The sequence below is a fragment of the Mizuhopecten yessoensis genome, unplaced genomic scaffold, assembly GCF_002113885.1.
Source record: "Mizuhopecten yessoensis strain PY_sf001 unplaced genomic scaffold, ASM211388v2 scaffold245, whole genome shotgun sequence".
Classification (NCBI taxonomy): domain Eukaryota; kingdom Metazoa; phylum Mollusca; class Bivalvia; order Pectinida; family Pectinidae; genus Mizuhopecten; species Mizuhopecten yessoensis.
In genome coordinates, this window is record NW_018403450.1 from 1,171,716 (window position 1) to 1,189,588 (window position 17,873).

Below are 17,873 nucleotides of genomic sequence, written 5' to 3' on the forward strand. Positions count from 1 at the left end.
TGATAAGAAGTTCAGTCTCTGATTTAGTGAAATTTTATTGGTTTCTTTTAGAAAATAAAGCTTAATATATGTATAATAATGATTAATGCTTTGTTATTGTCATGATCGATGTAGGGAAAGATACACTTTAAGTTTAAAAAAAATACCTCGTGAAGTTTGAAACAACATGATTCCGGGCCCAATGTACAGAAGTCTGGTCAGCTTCATGTAAACGAAACGCATTATTTGAGAATCGTTATTCCGACAAAACTACGGAAATACATTATTGAAATGTATCACGGGAGATGCAAAAGAGCACATGAAGTGTAAATACAAAAATCATATTTCTAGTCTGTACGATGTTTCTGAAAACGGTAATTCATAAAAGATCATACAACGGTTCGTTAATCTCACTGATGTTTCAAATCCATGTCCATGGGAAACACCTTTTTGTCTTTTCCTTCTGATGGAGCGACCGTTTCGTCTTATGTTTTGTCGTTTTATTTTTGTTTTCAATGCAGATCAATCAGGAATATTTAAAAGGATGATATAAAAGGCTGCGTCAGACAACCAAAATCATCTTGTCAAAAACCATCATCTGCAGGAGTTACAAGGTAACGTAACTGTTAAGAAATTTTAATTATATTTGTAACCGGTCAGAGAAATACTTATCTTTTCATAAAGCATAAATACAATTAAAACTTTTAAGATTCTCATGTAATATTATTTCTTATATATAATGTATATGGTTGAAAAAATAATAAAATTGTTCGGATAACGAACGCTACAGAAAGGATATCTTGAATATGATATTATCTATGTGAAACTTATGGAGAGCCATAGCTGTCACATATGGCATAGAAATACTATATGAATTGATATTTTCATTATATTATATGATTGCATCAATATATGATTTGATTTTGTCATTATATTATTCGATTATTTGATTTTACAATGGAAACCAAATCATATACAATGTAATGATGAAATCAAATCATATATTGCTGATATCAAATAATATAATGATGATTTCAAATAATATAATGATGATATCAAATAATATAATGATAAAATCAATTCATATAGTAATTTTATGCCATATGTGACAGCTGTGGCGCTCCATGGATACTTCTATGTGGTAAGTCATTTATTTGACCTAATGTTAATGTAATGATTTTAAAGATTAAATAAATTTAAAAGTATCGGATAGCACTTTAAATCTTTATTTATTTACTCATCTATATATTATATTTATTTATCTATTTTTATTTATTTATGTCTTGGTTCGAATAATCATATATGATATCATCAGGTAAACTGCAGGTAAACTATTATTAGAAAGTTTCCGTAATCTTTTCATGATAATAACTATGTTTGACTTAAAATTCACTCAACTTTTTGATTTGGGCAAATAACGGACCAATCAATATACATATATATACTTATTATGGGCAATCACCCCGAACTCTGCATTTGCACTTTTAGAGAATTGATTGCGGGAAAAATTGAGCTAGTTTATTACATCAGTTAGAACGCGATTTCAGAAGTAAAATAAGATGGTAATATTCTTCATAACTCATTTTCATGATAAGATATTTTTGAATGTACAATCATTTGCAGGTTTGTCTGACACAGTCAAGTCTACATTCGGTTTTGTGAAAGAAACAGCAAATGCTTGCAGTAATGGTATTGTTGCTAGTCTGATGGTGGCTGAAAGTACTGCTCACAAGTCATCAAACGGTGTTCGGTAAAACGTCGCATCAATTACGGGTATACTAGTAACGTGCCGCGCCGGCGAATATCTTTGATCCCCAAAAAGTTAACTCGAAGCTACAAGGTGACGAATCTAGGTGTACGTCGCTCCCATCGTGTTCGGATAATTAAACCTTATTGTTTTCCGATAGTAATGCACGACTCTGACATTTTCGAGAACGGCGACACAACAGTGTTCGTGCCTAACAAAGTCCAGAATCACGGCATAACCGGATTTGTGACGAAAATAGCTCTAAATCACGACACAACAGGATGTGTGCCTTAAAACTACATATCTCAGAATCACGGCACAACTGGAGTTTTCACTAACATAGCCGTGAATCATGGCACAGCAGGAATTGTGCCTAACATAGATCAGAATTTTGGCACAACAGGAGTTTTGACAAACCTGGCTCAGAATCTGTAGCTCAGAATTATGGCTTAGCTTGATTTGTGACGAACATAGCTCAGAACGATGACACATCCGGAAGTACGACTAACGTTGCTCAGTCAATCGACTCTTTGGACGATTTTGCGGCACCTTCAAAAGCAAATTCTGTGTCGTTTTACATAACTTCAAATACCTACTCGACAAATGGGGCCATTTCTGAATTAGGCAACGACGTAGGAGGTTCGGGAGTAACTTATGTTGACAATAACTCGCCTTTCATTTGAATACTGCCAAACCGTTCAGCTGCAGACGGCTTCAAGAAGGTAACATGAAAATAAGATATAAATACAATGTAATAAGTATTGTTTCAAGAAATTTAAATATTTTGATAAAATGTTCATCTCTTTTAGAGTACGATACATGCCAATCTGATTAAAATCATCTGTTACATGGTTCCGCCTGAACATCTGAAAGTGTCGCGGTCAGGGTCACGTTCAAGTGACCTTTAGATGAACCAATCAGAGGCGCACTGGCAAAAGTTTGCTAGCGAATCGGAATATCATGGTTGATAGATAAATAGCGAGGGGTATCGAACAGATTAGTTTTCCAAAACAAATATGGCGGCGGGAGCTGACGTTTCTATGACGCCAAGGAAAACGTACCCATTGGGTAATTATTGCGTAGGCAACACCGCCATACAGTCTTTCTTCTCTCTAATAAGCTTCGAATATCTTTTTCTGTTCGGGTTTAAGACGATCAATCTCAAATAACTTCAAAACTTTCGCATCATTCTCATCAATGTCCGCCATATTTGTTACAACTCCGAGCGCCCTTTTGAAAGAGGGTCTCTGATTGGTCAAAATTCAATGAGTATTTATAGATATAAAGGTCACCTGAAAGTGACCCTGACCGCGGCACACTCAGATGTTCAGGCGTAGTACGAAGTTAACGAAGCCATGCAACATATGATTTTAATCAGATTGGATACATGCTAAATTACTGAGATGTTTCCTTTCAAAAGGGTTTTACACTACAAATAACTCTTCAACATATTTATTGAACATTTTGGTTTAAGCTTTAATAATGAATTATATGATGAAATACTGAAGAACAACGTAAGAGCACTTGTATTAATAAAAGTGATTGCAATTAGATTATTAGAAGGGTAAATTGACGGTCCTAGGGGAGATAAATCCCAATACAAATGACAAATACTTTTGTATTATGTATAAGGAAGTATATCTTTTTCAAAAAATAAGTAATTGATGATTAACTGATACTTAATGCAATATATCTTTATCTACTATTTACGGAACACCAAGATGTTGATTATTTTTAAAGTTTTGTAACATAATTTCTACTTTATTATTAGCGATACAACTTGGTACTTTCTACTGGCAATCAAACTAGCTTTTAATGTTGTACTTACCAAATTCATTCGATTAACTAATATGTATTTCTGGCGCCCTTTCAAAGTAAATATTTTATTGTAATTTGTGTCATATTTGGTAGTCAGTGAAGTGTTACAGTATAACATATTTACATTTTATCTTGTTTAATTTCAGGCTGTAACGTGGTAAATATGAGCCACGGAATCATATTCTGATGTTGGATCTAAGATAGACAGTTAATCAAATGGAAATGCATCTATTTTGTTAGAGAGGAGAATATTGAAGGTGCTGTCGATTTAAGTTGTTCTTATTCAATATATATCTAATATCTTGTTTATAATGAAAGTAAAGAAACAATGGATTACCATTTCGAATGCCGAATACCACCGCTTGTTCATCTGTTTTATCCTCATAGAGATTTCCTTTGTAGGCGAAAATTAATTTATAGAGTATGGGTGATTTTTATCTCATTTTAAGGATGTACCTCTGAGAAGTCAAAAAATTCCTGTATTAAACTTTTTTTCTTATATTGATTGATGGAAAAAAGGAGATAATGGCATAGTAGAAAATACAAAAAACAATTATGTGTCCGTGTGTTCGTTTTTATGCTATGATCGGTCAAAGATACCAATTTAACACAATATGTGATTTTAGGTGAATTTTCGGGTTTTGACCATTTGCAGGACAAATTCATACAATTTCTTTCAAGTGTGTTATCAGATATGTATGAATGTTTGTAGAATTGATGAAAATATTATTTTCTTTTAAATTATGGAAGTAAAATTTCTTAATCTTATTCATTTTACTCAGCAATGCAATTTTAGTTACCCCAACCCCTTATTTTTTAATGAAAAAATGCACATTTTTTCACCAATTTTTGCAGATTAATCGCTTGATATAAAAAAAAATCCTGTATTAAACTTTTTTTAGTATTTAATGAATCAAAAAAAAAAGTGTTGCTCTTTCTAAAACAGCCTCAAAAATGGGGGGTCAGTGTGCTTCTTTTTTTGTCCCATTATTATTCTGTTGTTTTTCTCCTTTATCGGGGTCAAAAATCAAAAGTGCTTCAGTTACCCTAATATGTAAAAAAAAATACAAATAATATGTAACTTTCCATTTTTTGCATATTATTTTAATTATATTGAACATTATAAAGTTGTACAGCAAAATTGACCTTCTACAATTAAAAATGGTGACACAGTGACATTTTAAGTGATCAATCTAGTGTCAAAAAAGGTGAAATTTTGGCCCTTTGTGAAGCGCAAGAAATTCACATAAATACACTTTTTCAAAATGGCCGCCAAATTGGTCATTTTTTTCAAATTTCGTAAAAAATGTTCTACAAACAACAGACATCTAGTTTTTTGACATGTTTCTCAGATGTGTGTTTGCTATTAAACCGAGCATAATTTGTTAAATATTACAAAAACACGTTACATTAGATCCAAACGAGACTTGAACGTGACTGAAATCTCAGAAGAGTACATCCTTAAAAAAATAGGAGTTTTTCAATAAAACATAACATACCAATAAGAAAGGACAGTTTATAGTTACAATATTTAATTTTCATATCAATAATTGCGATATATAATTCCATTTTCAAAAAATAAATTTCATCATACCGTTACGAGTTTATCACTCACGTAATACGATATCAGCTTGTAACCACGGAAATATGTACAGCAATTATACGGGAACTTTCCAATAAAGGCAAAACATATGTATAGTAAGTATACGGGAACTTTATAAAAACCGCAGAAATATCCATAGTAATTATAAGAGAACTTTCCAATAACGGCGGAAATATGTACAGTTATTATACGGGAACTTTTCAATAACCGCTGAAATATGAACAGTAAGTATACGGGAACTTTCCAATAACCGCGGAAACATGTATAGTAGTTAACCAAGATGGCGACAAGGACAGGCTGCTGATATTTTGATCAGACGATTTTGTTTGGTTTGGCCACCTTCTTTGTGTTAAACAGACTTTGGATTTGGCGAGATGAAAGGTTTGCTGATCTACATTGCATAACTGCCATTTTATCATTGGAAAATTTGTGCTGTTCGATACTATCGAATTGAAAACTTAACATTACCGTACAGAGAGAAATGTTTGTTTGTTTTGGATGAGTGAGTATCTTACCTGTCGATTACCTGTCACTCATACACCTGTCGCTTTCAACTATACACGCGAGTGCATTCCACGATTGACAACCTGTAACCCTGTTTTATCACATTGACCACTATGTCATCTGTTCATACCCCAGTGTCCGAACGACAAAAGAGAACAATTGATAAGACATTTAGTCCATCCGAGTATGAACTGGTCCATGGGGATAATGTAAATGCTCCACCATCTATGAGAAAGAGAAATTCTATGGATGATCTGTCTGCTTCTGGTGGTAAGAAGGTAAGCCACCAGGGTAAAATTTTCGATCTTCAAGATCTGATAATATCTTCTATACAGAGTCCGGAATTTATAAAAGCAGTTGCTCCTTGTCTGGCTGAAGCCATCGCTCCTACTCTTACAATCATGCTCAAAGATATCTTTGAGCCTTTGACTAACCAAATTGCCTTACTTACTACAGAGGTCAAAGACATTTGTACCCGTCAGCAGACAGATGTGTCTCATCTACAAAATGATAACATCAAGCTTCAGGCTGAAGTTAAGACTTTGAACGAAAAAGTTGTTTCGCTTGATTTGGGCCTTGAAGAGTTGGAACAATACGGTCAGAGAACGTCGCTCCGTTTTCCTAGTGTACCGATGACACAGAGTGCTGGTCTTGTTGTTAACCTGTCTAATAATGAACTCAAGATATCTCCACCTCTGACTACCGAAGATAGTCACCGTTCGCACATTATTGGGAAACTCAGAAACGGAAAAGGGCGAATTATATGTAGATTCAAAAGCTGGAAAATAAAAATAAAATATTTATGTCCAAAACTGCCCTTAAAAACCACAGATCCGGATCATTCAATATATGGATCTCGGAAGATCTAACAAGACAGAGACGAAACTCATCGGTGAACTTTCCCGAGCGCCTAAAGCCAAAAGCATTGCTTCATACTGGACGAACGACGGTCGCATCTTTTTCAAAGTCACGATGGAGTCGGCGAAGGTATTTGTCAAGTCTAACGACGATATTGCGCCCTATGTCCCCCAATCGGAGGAGGGAGGTCCTGGTTAAACAGACTCCCTTTTCTAGTTACCACAAAACAAAAAACAAATCTACAAATTGTTAATTCATTTGATCTGAATTCAAAGCACTGCAAATACCATATGAATTATATGTACGATGTAGTTTACTCAGAACTGATTTTGTTGACATTGTTATCTTGTTTTTGTTGGGGTTTTTTGGTGTGTTTTTTTTCCTGATCGTATTTATTTCAGTACTGGCGTTTTCAATTCCTAAGAGTTTTCCGTACAGTCAGTCATGCGTAAGTCCTAACGCTTGTTTCTAAATAAGATTGTTAATTTGGATCCAAAGGTGTTTTTATTAGCTTGAATAAGTATTCATATCATATAAATAAATGAATTGATTCATATTCATAATTCAGTGTGGCTTTATGCCGCTTAAGTGCGCGTTACTAAATAATCAAGTACATTCGTGCATACCAGGAGTAGTGATTTAATGAACACAAATGAATATGTGTGTTTATATAAATATAGTCTGCATAGCGGAAACATGATGCATACTATATATCTAAATTGGAAAAAGTTGGTACGTATGTATTACTTTGTGACTCTTTCGTGTCATGCATGTATAATTATCCCTTTTACATTGGTTCGCAGATATGTTGTGATACCACGCTGTCACGAATGACTTAGCATTTATGAATTAATGAGTATGTATGTCTTAGTGCGAATTCTAGAATAAGTATATATTGAACATAAAAATATCAGTGCGTATTCAGAACCTGTAACCAAACAACTTAGACACATGTGTTTATAGTGCTGTTATTTAGATACGTTTCTAGCGTATACACTTTTGAAGTCATATCATTGAATTATGTCAAATATTACCGTACATATGTTGCGTTTGACATATGTCCTGTTTTTGCACCAAACTATATATTATACCTACCGTTATGTAAGTATGCATTTTTTACACATGTTCTGCCTTAGTATTGAATTTTACCCATCTATTACAGAAATTATACGCTTCAGTCTAAACAAATTTTTGTTTGTACATGTGCTGTAATATATACATATATATGTTTTGGCCGTATGCTTAACACATGCGTACTATTATTTTTTGCCCCCCTATTTCATTTGTTGATGTATATATTTGATACTTACCGGACATTTGGTATAATATGAATCATAGTCGATACCTGTTGTATGTATATCCTGTAATCCTTATTTAGTGTGCTTTATATTCCATACTTATCGTACATTATGTTTAATTACATGTACCTCACTTTTTTTCTCCTCCATTATCTTAATGCTATATACTTTATTTACTGTTTCATAACGAATAGGAATCTAGCCTAGTCCCTAAAACTAATCGAATAAAATGCTAGGCTCTGTTTAAACCATTATATACTTACCTTATATCACAACAGAGTCGTCTATCGCCCACCTTCTACGGTTCACCATCCTGCTCTAAATATATACATATTTGTGTTTTCTCATATTTCTATTCCTTTTTCCTTTTCCTTGTCACTCTCGATATATCTTTACCTATCACTTTATTCTTCAAATCCCACCTGTCACTCTTACTCCTTTATTTCGTACTCTTCATATCCTGTTCATCGGATGACTTCATATTTTTATGAGCGTGAAACTACCACTGGCCACCTAGATATTACTAGAAATTGTCATTTTTACCCTCCTTGATGGGATGTTGTACTGAGACATGGAGTTGTGCCATTGGTATTTATTATTGGAAAACACGTTCTATAGGCAAACGATTGAATTTTATTAACAAGACAGATTCCTTCGCCACGTTGTTTAAGACAGTTGTTTATTCAAGCATACTACTCGCATATCTAAGCTGTATGCAAGGTTTAAATTAGCAAAATAATATTGTTCTCGTTTTATTGCTAAAAAATGTATTGTCATGCTATATTCATCAAATCTCCAGTCCGATCTTGTATACACATACATACGGATGCCTCAGTCTAACGGTAAATTATGACTGTATGAAAAACCTAATTCACATTTTAAGTGTTTTTCTCTTTTCATGATTTCGAAATTCAAATGTTTCTGTTATTCTCCTGCTTCTTTTATTAATGTATATGGATGCTGAATCTAATCCTGGTCCGAGTTCTGGCGAGCTTTCATTATTTCATCTTAACATTAGAAGTATAAGAAATAAGTTGGATTATATTGAAGACATAGCAGGGGATTATGCTATCGTATGTCTTACTGAAAGTCACTTAGATGACCATGTCCTCTTTGATGATATACTTTTACCAGGATTCCATGCTCCTGTTAGACTAGATATAAACTTTGCGTGGGATGGTGTTATTGTTTATGTTAATCATTTGTTAAAAATAAAGCGCTTAGCAAACTTTGAATATCATGGCGACGGAGCAATTTGGATACAAGTCTTTTTGCAGCATACTAGTTTTATTATTTGTACCATATACAGACCCGAAAATTCAGTCTTACCGTTCTGGGATAATTTGCGCGCATCTATATATAATGCTTTCGACATTTCACCAAATTTAATCATTACTGGGGATTTAATGTAGACTTGATAACTGTTGCAACAAAACATGTTTTCTTGGATATAATTAGTTCTTTTAGTTTATCAAATGTTATACTGGAACCTACACGGATAGGTCAGACTAGATCTAGCTTACTCGATCCAATTTTCTTAAGCGATTCTGTATCCTGTATTGACTCCTCTGTCATAAATATAGATAGAACAGTCAGTGATCGCCAAGGCTGTATTGTCAGTGTAGAACTACCATGTGCCTTTAAATCTGTGTATAAACGTAAGGTCTGGTTGTATAAAAAAGCCGATTTCGTAACGTTAAATAATCTTATATCACAGAACGACTGGAACGGGTCTTTTCTAAACTGTGAATCAGTGGATATTGCTCGTGAAACTTTTACTAATGTATTTATAGAATTTGCTACAATGTGTATACCTACTAAGGAAGTTATAATCAGGCCAAACGACAAACCTTGGATGACTTCGGAATTAAGAAAAAATATAAGAAATCGGGATAGGTTACATAAAATTGCTAGGAAATCAAACCGTCTTCATGACATTCAAAAGTTTAAAAGTCAGCGTCAGCGTAATAAGGTAAATAATATGAAAAAGTATACTCGTTTAGATTTTTATGAAAATGTCCATGGTATCATTGATGATTATTTTTCTTCTGATCCTAAAGCGTATTGGAGATTAATTAAACGTTTGCTGAAATCTAGTGGTACATCACAGACTATACCAACTCTAAAAGATCCAGTAACTGAGAAAATAATAAGTAGTGATAAAGGTAAATCCAAATTATTAAATGAATATTTCTGTAGTATAACTCGTATTAACGAACGTAATGTTCGTGTTCCGGATATTGCGCCGAAAACCAATAAAACTTTTGATTCAATTAGATTAAATTACACTGAACTTATGGATGTCCTACAAATACTGAAACTCGGCAAAGCCTCGGGCCAGGACGAAATAACCATTTACATGTAAAAGAATGTTTGCCATACTATTTGTAAACCTATTGAGTTACAATTTAATATTTCACTGTCTGCTGGTGTTTATCCTAAGTTGTGGAAGCTTGCAAAAGTTATGCCATTATTCAAAAAAGGTGATAGACATTCTCCCTTAAATTACCGAACAATTTCTCTTTTGTCGACTGTTGGTAAGGTATTTGAACAATCTGCTATTTTGTTTACATACTAAAGTTGATAATAAATTACGTTCGAAGGGAAACAACTCAAGCATTAACAGAAAAACAAAATAAATGGGATGTGTTATTAGTTTTCACCCGAAATACAGCCAATAGAGTTAACGTTAAAGTACCATATCAAAAAATAAATACTAATAGAATCTCAATAGAACGAATTTGTTTTATCAAACATTCGTTTTGGTCTTAAATCAATTCCGCATCCCCGTAATCTATCTATAGAAGTAATGGTTCACAGTTGTCCAGATCGTTTCTGTAAGGCGTCACTGAATTTGAAATGTAAAACAAGTATTCTCGTCTATATTGTAGTCACCAATAACTACACTTTTCAAAATCGGAGGCTGACATGATCTATTCGACGACGTCAGTGCGATGTCACAGCGATCAAGGTAAAATAGTTATGAACACTAATGCTTATAGATTTCAAACATAATAATTATCAAAAAACTCCAAGGCAGGAGAAGCGTGGAAATTTATCATGTTTTAAGCATTTCTGAATAAGGAACTCTTTGAATAATCAATTGATCCTCATTTCCTCTAAATCATCAACATTTACGGTATATAAAACATGGCCTGTACATAACGACGAGTCTGCTTCATACACCTCATCACCTCTAAGTATATAACTATGGTTAGGCCTCCTTGCCTCAGAATGCGGGACAACGGTTTCCACTGAACACATTAATCCCGGGAACGAACATCAGGTGTTTCAGAGCTGAAAAAACCTCCTAATATTTCAAGGTGTATAGGTTTGTGTTAACACGGATCGTGTCCCTGATTATTAAATATTATTTAAAACACTTCTCACTAATTAAGTGTATGATCTTTCAACTTTTATACTTTGCTTTATTATCTAGCACTGTATCAATATCACACTGGATAGTGTTTTGATCTTTAGTTTATATGATGCTCATGTAATATAAACGTGTTCAGTATTGAATGTCGCCTTATTTGGATAATTACTCATCTGAAAATGCAGCTTTGTAGGGTTTTTTTCCATCTCAACACTCTTTTTATAATTGTACGTGCCTTATGTGTCGTTTGTCGTGTGTCGTGTGTCGGGGGTCTTTCTAGGTAGGTGGTTCCCAACTACTTAGAAACTTTTTTTTGTGAATAAGTTAACTGCGGTTATCTCCCGTTACATGCAACATATGTCTTGTTGTTGTTTTATATATGACTTTCGTTATAATAGCTCAAATGAGCTATATTGATATTGTGTAATGTTTCTTGTTCACTGAGTTCCGACCGTAAAGAAAGTGTCTTACATGTATATCTTGCATCTTGTATTATATATGTGTTTTAAGAAAAGCTTTTAACAGGTTAGATATGTATCATATATTTAAATATAAACGATCTGCTATTTATTCATAGGCTATACGTACAGCTTTAACCTTAAGTATTGGGTTGTGATGATACAAGTCTGTCAGTGAATTAAGTTTATTACATTTCCACTTCCTCATACACGTAATATATGTACTTGTAGTGTGGGGCATTTGCATAAATGTTGATTCTCATATTGAAAATAAAATCGAAATCGCGGCATTTACTTAACCTTTTAACCGGTATTCGGTATTATGTCTATTTTTCATTGTTGAATTTCTTCTTTTATTTTTAGCATTTACATTTTTGGGTCTTTTCCCATTAGTCAAGGGTGTATTTTTTAATTATTAGCCAGAAAGGCTCATAAGATGTTTTCATGTGTAAATAAATGTTAAATATACACATACACATATATATTTATATACACATATATATCTATATAATACATTCCTTCGTGACTACCCTTAACAAAAACATAACTTAAAATCTGAAAATATGCTAAATGTTCCATGGTCATTTTTCTATTCATTTAAATCGATTTGTATATCATTAACGTTACCGTATCATGGCTGTTATTTTACCAAAATATATGTGCAAGTCCACACTTTTGTTAAATTATCATTGTGATTCATATTGTTTAAACTTCGGAGCAATAAATTAACAAAAGTAAACCGTCAACATCCATACATTGTGTATTTTGTATGTTCAGCTACACTTGATGTCTGAACAGGAAATGTCCGTTAGGAGCCGTCATTTCTTATACCACAGCGAATGAATTGATGCTCATTCAAAATAAGGCATTCTTGTTACTATAATATTTTTGTTTGAATAGTAAATATCGGCAAGTACTGTATTCCCTTATGGTTAAGATATAGATTGTATGATGCTATTTTTAAATGAACTTGATGAAAAACTTTAATCGTTCAATTAGATAACTTGTAATTATGTATGTCATATCGAACGGCCTGTCCATTTGGTTTTTCCAATAACGACCAAGAGTGACTAAACATAAAAACATATAAAACTACTAGAACAGTTGGTGATAACACTTTTGCAACGTTTGTCTATTGTAACCAGTATCAAATCTGGTATTACAGTATCCTAAACAACGGATGATACCTGACGTATAAACACTGTTGTACTGTTTTCGGGGCAACGTCCCATTCCTCCATCAGATGCCAACTTTGAACCGCCAATGTACTGACCTCGGTTCAAAGTGTAATTATATACGTTGACAGAATGTTGGCCAAAATTGGAAATAAATGAATGGCCAGGGTTCTCCCAACGATTTACACAATCATATATCTGGCTATGGGCCGATTCATTGCACAAACGTTTTTCTAGCAGACATTGGCTCCCGTCGTTAGTCCAACATGATACACTCGATCACCCATTGGCGGGTTTCTTTTGGTCACAGTCTCACTGGCATGCTGTTTCCGTTACCAAATTTTAGAGTCAGTCACATTCTTGTGTGTCTTGTTTTTCCCTGTTATAAAAGGAAATGGGTCAGTTTTTAACTAAAGGTTTTAGCTTTTTACCGATCTAAAATATCTACATTATTCATCAATCCATCATTGTGTAATGCACGCAAGTTTGTTACATATTTTGTAAATTACATTGTCTGACATATACATGGCCCTCCTATGCATAGTTATATTCTCACATTTGGTGGAAACATATTTCCTTTCGAATCCAGTTTATATATTAATTTAGTGATAACCCAATAGTGATAGAAATAATAATAACATGAGGTAGAAAAACTTTCTTACACCAAATTAATAAATGGTAGGAGTTGAACTGCTTCTGATAACTCTTTTACATGGAAAAAATTAGTACGCCGCATGAGGGATCACATGACACCGATGCCATATGTGACTAAACTAAAAGTCGCCTGATTCAATATCGCACTTTAGTTGTTAAGGAACTGTGTCGTCTATATATGGTAGTTATTGTTAAGGAACTGTGTCGTCTATATATGTTACTTGTTGATAGGGTCCTGGATTGCACCGACGTGAACTGCCTCTCTGATTCCTCTCTTGAACCCCTTTCTTTCTCCTTGTTTAATTTTTGCTCTTCACACTAAATAACATGTCTGGTGTTTCTGGCATGTTCCGTCTTTATTTGTTTTGTTAAACGTGCTCAGTTACATGAAACAAATACACGTTCATAAAAAGACTTTTTGACATTGCAACAAAACAAACTAAAGAGGTCGAAAATAAAGATACAAACCTATTACCTAACTTATGGAGGTTTGGTTATCTCAGTCTTCAAATACACGCACTATACAATGTATTTATTAGTACTTCAAAAATAACCAGTAATCTTATAGTATTTGAAATGTATATAATTATGTGGTTTTCCGAACCTCCGCTTCTGTTTCAGTAGTATTTTAAGCATGTTTTGTCCCCTTGCATCACCGATAAGACTCAGGAGGATGAAACAGCTGTGTGGGGAAGTGTGAAACAGTTGTTTTGGGAAGTGTGAGAAACAGCTGTGTGGGGAAGTGTGAAACAGCTGTGTGGGGAAGTGTGAGAAACAGCTGTGTGGGGAAGTGTGAGTCGTTTTGTGGCTTCCTGTTTTTACAGTGTTTCTATTTTGTATACGTGCAATCACATGTTTGTGTCAATTTATCACAAACGAAATGCGGCTTGTCCCTCGGTTGGAATGATGTTTATGAATCTTAGCCATCAACTTAGATGATTCAATACATGTACCACTCTGTTACATGTTTAAGTTTTTATCAATACTAGTATGTCTTTTGATTAAACTTTGGCATTTGTTCTTATTTCTTGAAAATCGAATTACGTTTTGTCTGCACTTCTGTAATCCCTTTTTTGTGAATGTGTTTACCTTTTCTGTAAGGCAATTACGACAGTGTATTAGGCCAATTTTAATATTTAACTACACAAACTCATTCCCAATAAACACCGGAATGTATTTAAACACCATAATAGTGGTTTATGGAGTTATGAGCCTCTTAACCGTTACTATATCATATACACACAAATCAAACAATTGGAACGCCTCAATCAAAACAGTATACCATACTTCATCTTTATAACGACGGGGCAGTATGTTGCAATATTAGATCCAGTCACTTTGTTCCGTCGTGAATTGCAATTATGGAACTTAGTTCTTTAGGTATATGGTAGTGTTATAAACTGGAATGTGAAGATAACTAGAATGTCCAACTTTGAGTGTGACAGGACGAAAATAACCCAGCAATTAAAAGATGGTTTAATTACACAACATACGTTTCAAGATCTAACACTTAAATAAGCGAATAGTGTTTTCGCTTTTTGGTTAAGGTTTATATAGGCCGATAGGTATTTCTGCATCTGCATCTCGCCCAGAGTATTATATAAGATTAATATTAATATTAAATGTCGTAATTAGTCGAAGATTAGCATTTGTGAAAATACATAAGTTTGCTATAAATACACTAAGATAGAACACTTGGTGAGACAACTGTCAGCCATGTGCTTTAGTAGACGATTTGTGTTCTTTCTTTTTGCCTAATTAAACAAATTAAAAAATATTTTGTATCTTGACTAATGTGTCCATGCTGTAATTAATTTCAGATGAAACATTTAAAAGCTTAGAACATGCGTTTACTTTTCATTATGAGAGGTGAGTAGATTAGTTTAACATTAAGGTAAAATAAGAACCAGACAGTAGTTAATATAGCTTCTTTATATGACAAAATACAAACATTCATATACATTCAAATAAGTTCGCATCCATCGAACTGCTTCTCTGCGATCCAACGTCGTGGTACATTGCCCAGGCTAGTAGCTACCCATATGACCGGTCTGAAACAAAAGTCATTATCAAATACTAATAAAGTATAAACAAAAAACAAGTTCAATCACAGCCAAATGTATTTTAACCGTAATTTCAATGGATGGGCGATGCATGTCTCACCTTCGTTTAACAATTGAAGGAGAATTTGAATATTTATGTGAATTAGAATATAAAAATATTTAAAAACAAAGTTGGGGAGAAAGCAAAGACAAAACGAAGACAGTGCAATGTTTGCACAGCATAAATATTACCATTTCTGAACAAATGTTTATATCATTTTTACTATTCATCAAACTGCATGAGGCAGTGATGTAAATCATACTGCTCTCACTATTCTTAAATGATCTTTTCTAGCATTCTGATTTTTCTCGTTTTTTATATCTTTTTGTTTCAAAATAACTATTCTCATTAATTCTGACATTACCTTTGGCGATATTGGGGCCATGAGTTGGCTGCTACCGAATGTGCCAGATGAATATGTAGGTTGATTCAGAAGAAAAAGAGATGACCGCGCGTCATTTAACGTAGTCCCTGGTGCTCCTAAACCGATGTTATATGTACCACCTGTCTGGTAGGTGCTTGGCATTACGTATGATCCCTGTTGTGATGATCCGGAAAATGCCGGCGAAGAAAAACCTGTTTGATAGGCAGTTGGGATTATATATGATCCACTCGATCCTGTATATGATGGAGCTGAAAGGTATGCGTTGCCTCCTAAAAGTCCCTGCGAGTTATCGTTGTACATATTGGTTGCATAACTACCAGCTCCGGAACTGTAAGACCTGTATTTCGGAGCAGGATAAGTACGACGAACTGATCTCCTGGTATAGATACTTGGACGCGACAGCCTGTATTGTTGCATTGACATCCGTGGGGCTAAGGTTAACTGCCGACTGATACTTCCACTGCTGCCTGAGATTTGTCCTAAGCTAATACCACTGGACTTGGTAGCTGAGCTTCCGGCCACCACGCAGGCTACCAGTAGTACAGTGAATGCCAGCATTTTGACCTTTTGTAACCACGCCGAGTATACAACAGTCTTGTTTCAGATCTGTAATATTTAATGTTGTACATGTATTATAATCTCAGAAACAGTTTTAAATATTATTTAATTGATACATTTAGATAACAATGCTCGTGTTTTTTTTAGATTTTAGATGCTAATTAAGTGACGAATGGCAATATTCCTCATAACTAATTACTGCTTTATCATTGGTTGAATCATTAACAAAAACGTTCAAAGATAATGTTACATTCCAGCATATCTGTATAAGTTCCGTTAATTTAAGTAGTTTATCTGGTCATTCTAATATCAGATTTAAAAATATTTTTTCAAAAGTGTGTCTGATATTCATCCGTATATCAACACTGACATAATGGAAATCGTTGATATTATGAAAAAAGATATGGAGCAGTTCTTATCATGTTTATGATTTAGTATTTATCATCAAATGAAATTCTACGAAACTTGAAATAGTATAAGATATAAGAATAACTGATAAAATAAATAAAAATCAGTGATATTTAAGGTTAGGTAAAAACTTAAAACATAATGAAAGCAAACGGCCTTTACATCAAGTTGGTTTTTATACAGCATTTCAAGTAATAACTTAACGAATTGTTTCGAAATGACACAGACTGTCATACGGTTAAAAACAGATCCTTGCATTAAAATATATAGATAATCATTTTCCAATTAGTTTTACTAAAGATGTATTAAGTAACATATACAATTAAAATAAAGAACAAGAAAGTATCATGCTACTTATTGCAGCAATAATCTATTAAACAAACACAAAAGTGTGTCCCGTTAACGAATAAACCCATATCTCCCAATAATACCATTACCTTGTTGGATCTGCAGGTGTCTGTTGATGAAGGCTGTTGACAAGTAGTTGTAAAGAACGCGGCTATATATACCAATCGTTGAATAGTCATGACTGATCTGCTGTCAAAAAAGCTCCATTTTTAATAAGAAGAAAACAAATTAGCCAACAACGATCGATAAGTACCTTGTGACGACAAATTACATCACAAAAATGTTCAATCAGGAAAAAAAAAGAGATATTTCACACCCACTTGTCGACATCGTTTATCAAGAGTTTAAGTCTGAATAAGGTGAAAACTTGTAAGACAAATTTAAACTACAATAATCATTTTTAAGAAATGTCTTAGAAATAAGAAATATTCTAAAGCTTTTCTACTTCGTGTGTTCTTTTATGTCTCTAGAAATGTAGGTCAACGATTGATTTAAGTGGGGATGTTTTTACCTAATATGCAACTTAATAATGTGGTTTGCTAGAGTTAAGCTAACTAGGATTTTATAAGCTTGGCCCGATATCCAGTTGTATCGAGCCTCT

The 17,873-nt window shown here is 33.7% G+C and overlaps 1 protein-coding gene and 1 long non-coding RNA gene across 2 annotated transcripts; one reads left to right on the top strand and one right to left on the bottom strand.

Annotated features, from left to right (window-relative positions):
• The first annotated feature begins 542 nt into the window (after positions 1–542).
• On the top strand, positions 543–4,001 carry LOC110445421. The gene is made up of 3 exons (XR_002462354.1): positions 543–593; positions 1,603–2,448; positions 3,691–4,001. It is a non-coding gene; the product is annotated as an uncharacterized LOC110445421 (long non-coding RNA).
• An 11,382-nt stretch (positions 4,002–15,383) lies between these two features.
• LOC110443827 lies at positions 15,384–17,466 on the bottom strand. Its single transcript, XM_021488289.1, has 3 exons — positions 17,362–17,466; positions 15,938–16,564; positions 15,384–15,521 (listed from the first exon to the last, which is right to left on the bottom strand). The coding sequence occupies exons 2-3, from the start codon at positions 16,514–16,516 to the stop codon at positions 15,498–15,500; spliced, it is 603 nt and encodes a 200-aa protein (XP_021343964.1). The 5' UTR covers positions 16,517–16,564; positions 17,362–17,466; the 3' UTR covers positions 15,384–15,497.
• Between the last annotated feature and the right edge of the window lie 407 nt (positions 17,467–17,873).

Coding starts and splice junctions, on each gene's coding strand:
- LOC110443827 (XM_021488289.1), bottom strand. CDS start 16,516: ATGCTGGCATTCACTGTACTACTGGTAGCCTGCGTGGTGGCCGGAAGC. Junction 15,522..15,937: donor TGGCCCCAATATCGCCAAAG/GTAATGTCAGAA, acceptor CTTTTGTTTCAG/ACCGGTCATATGGGTAGCTA.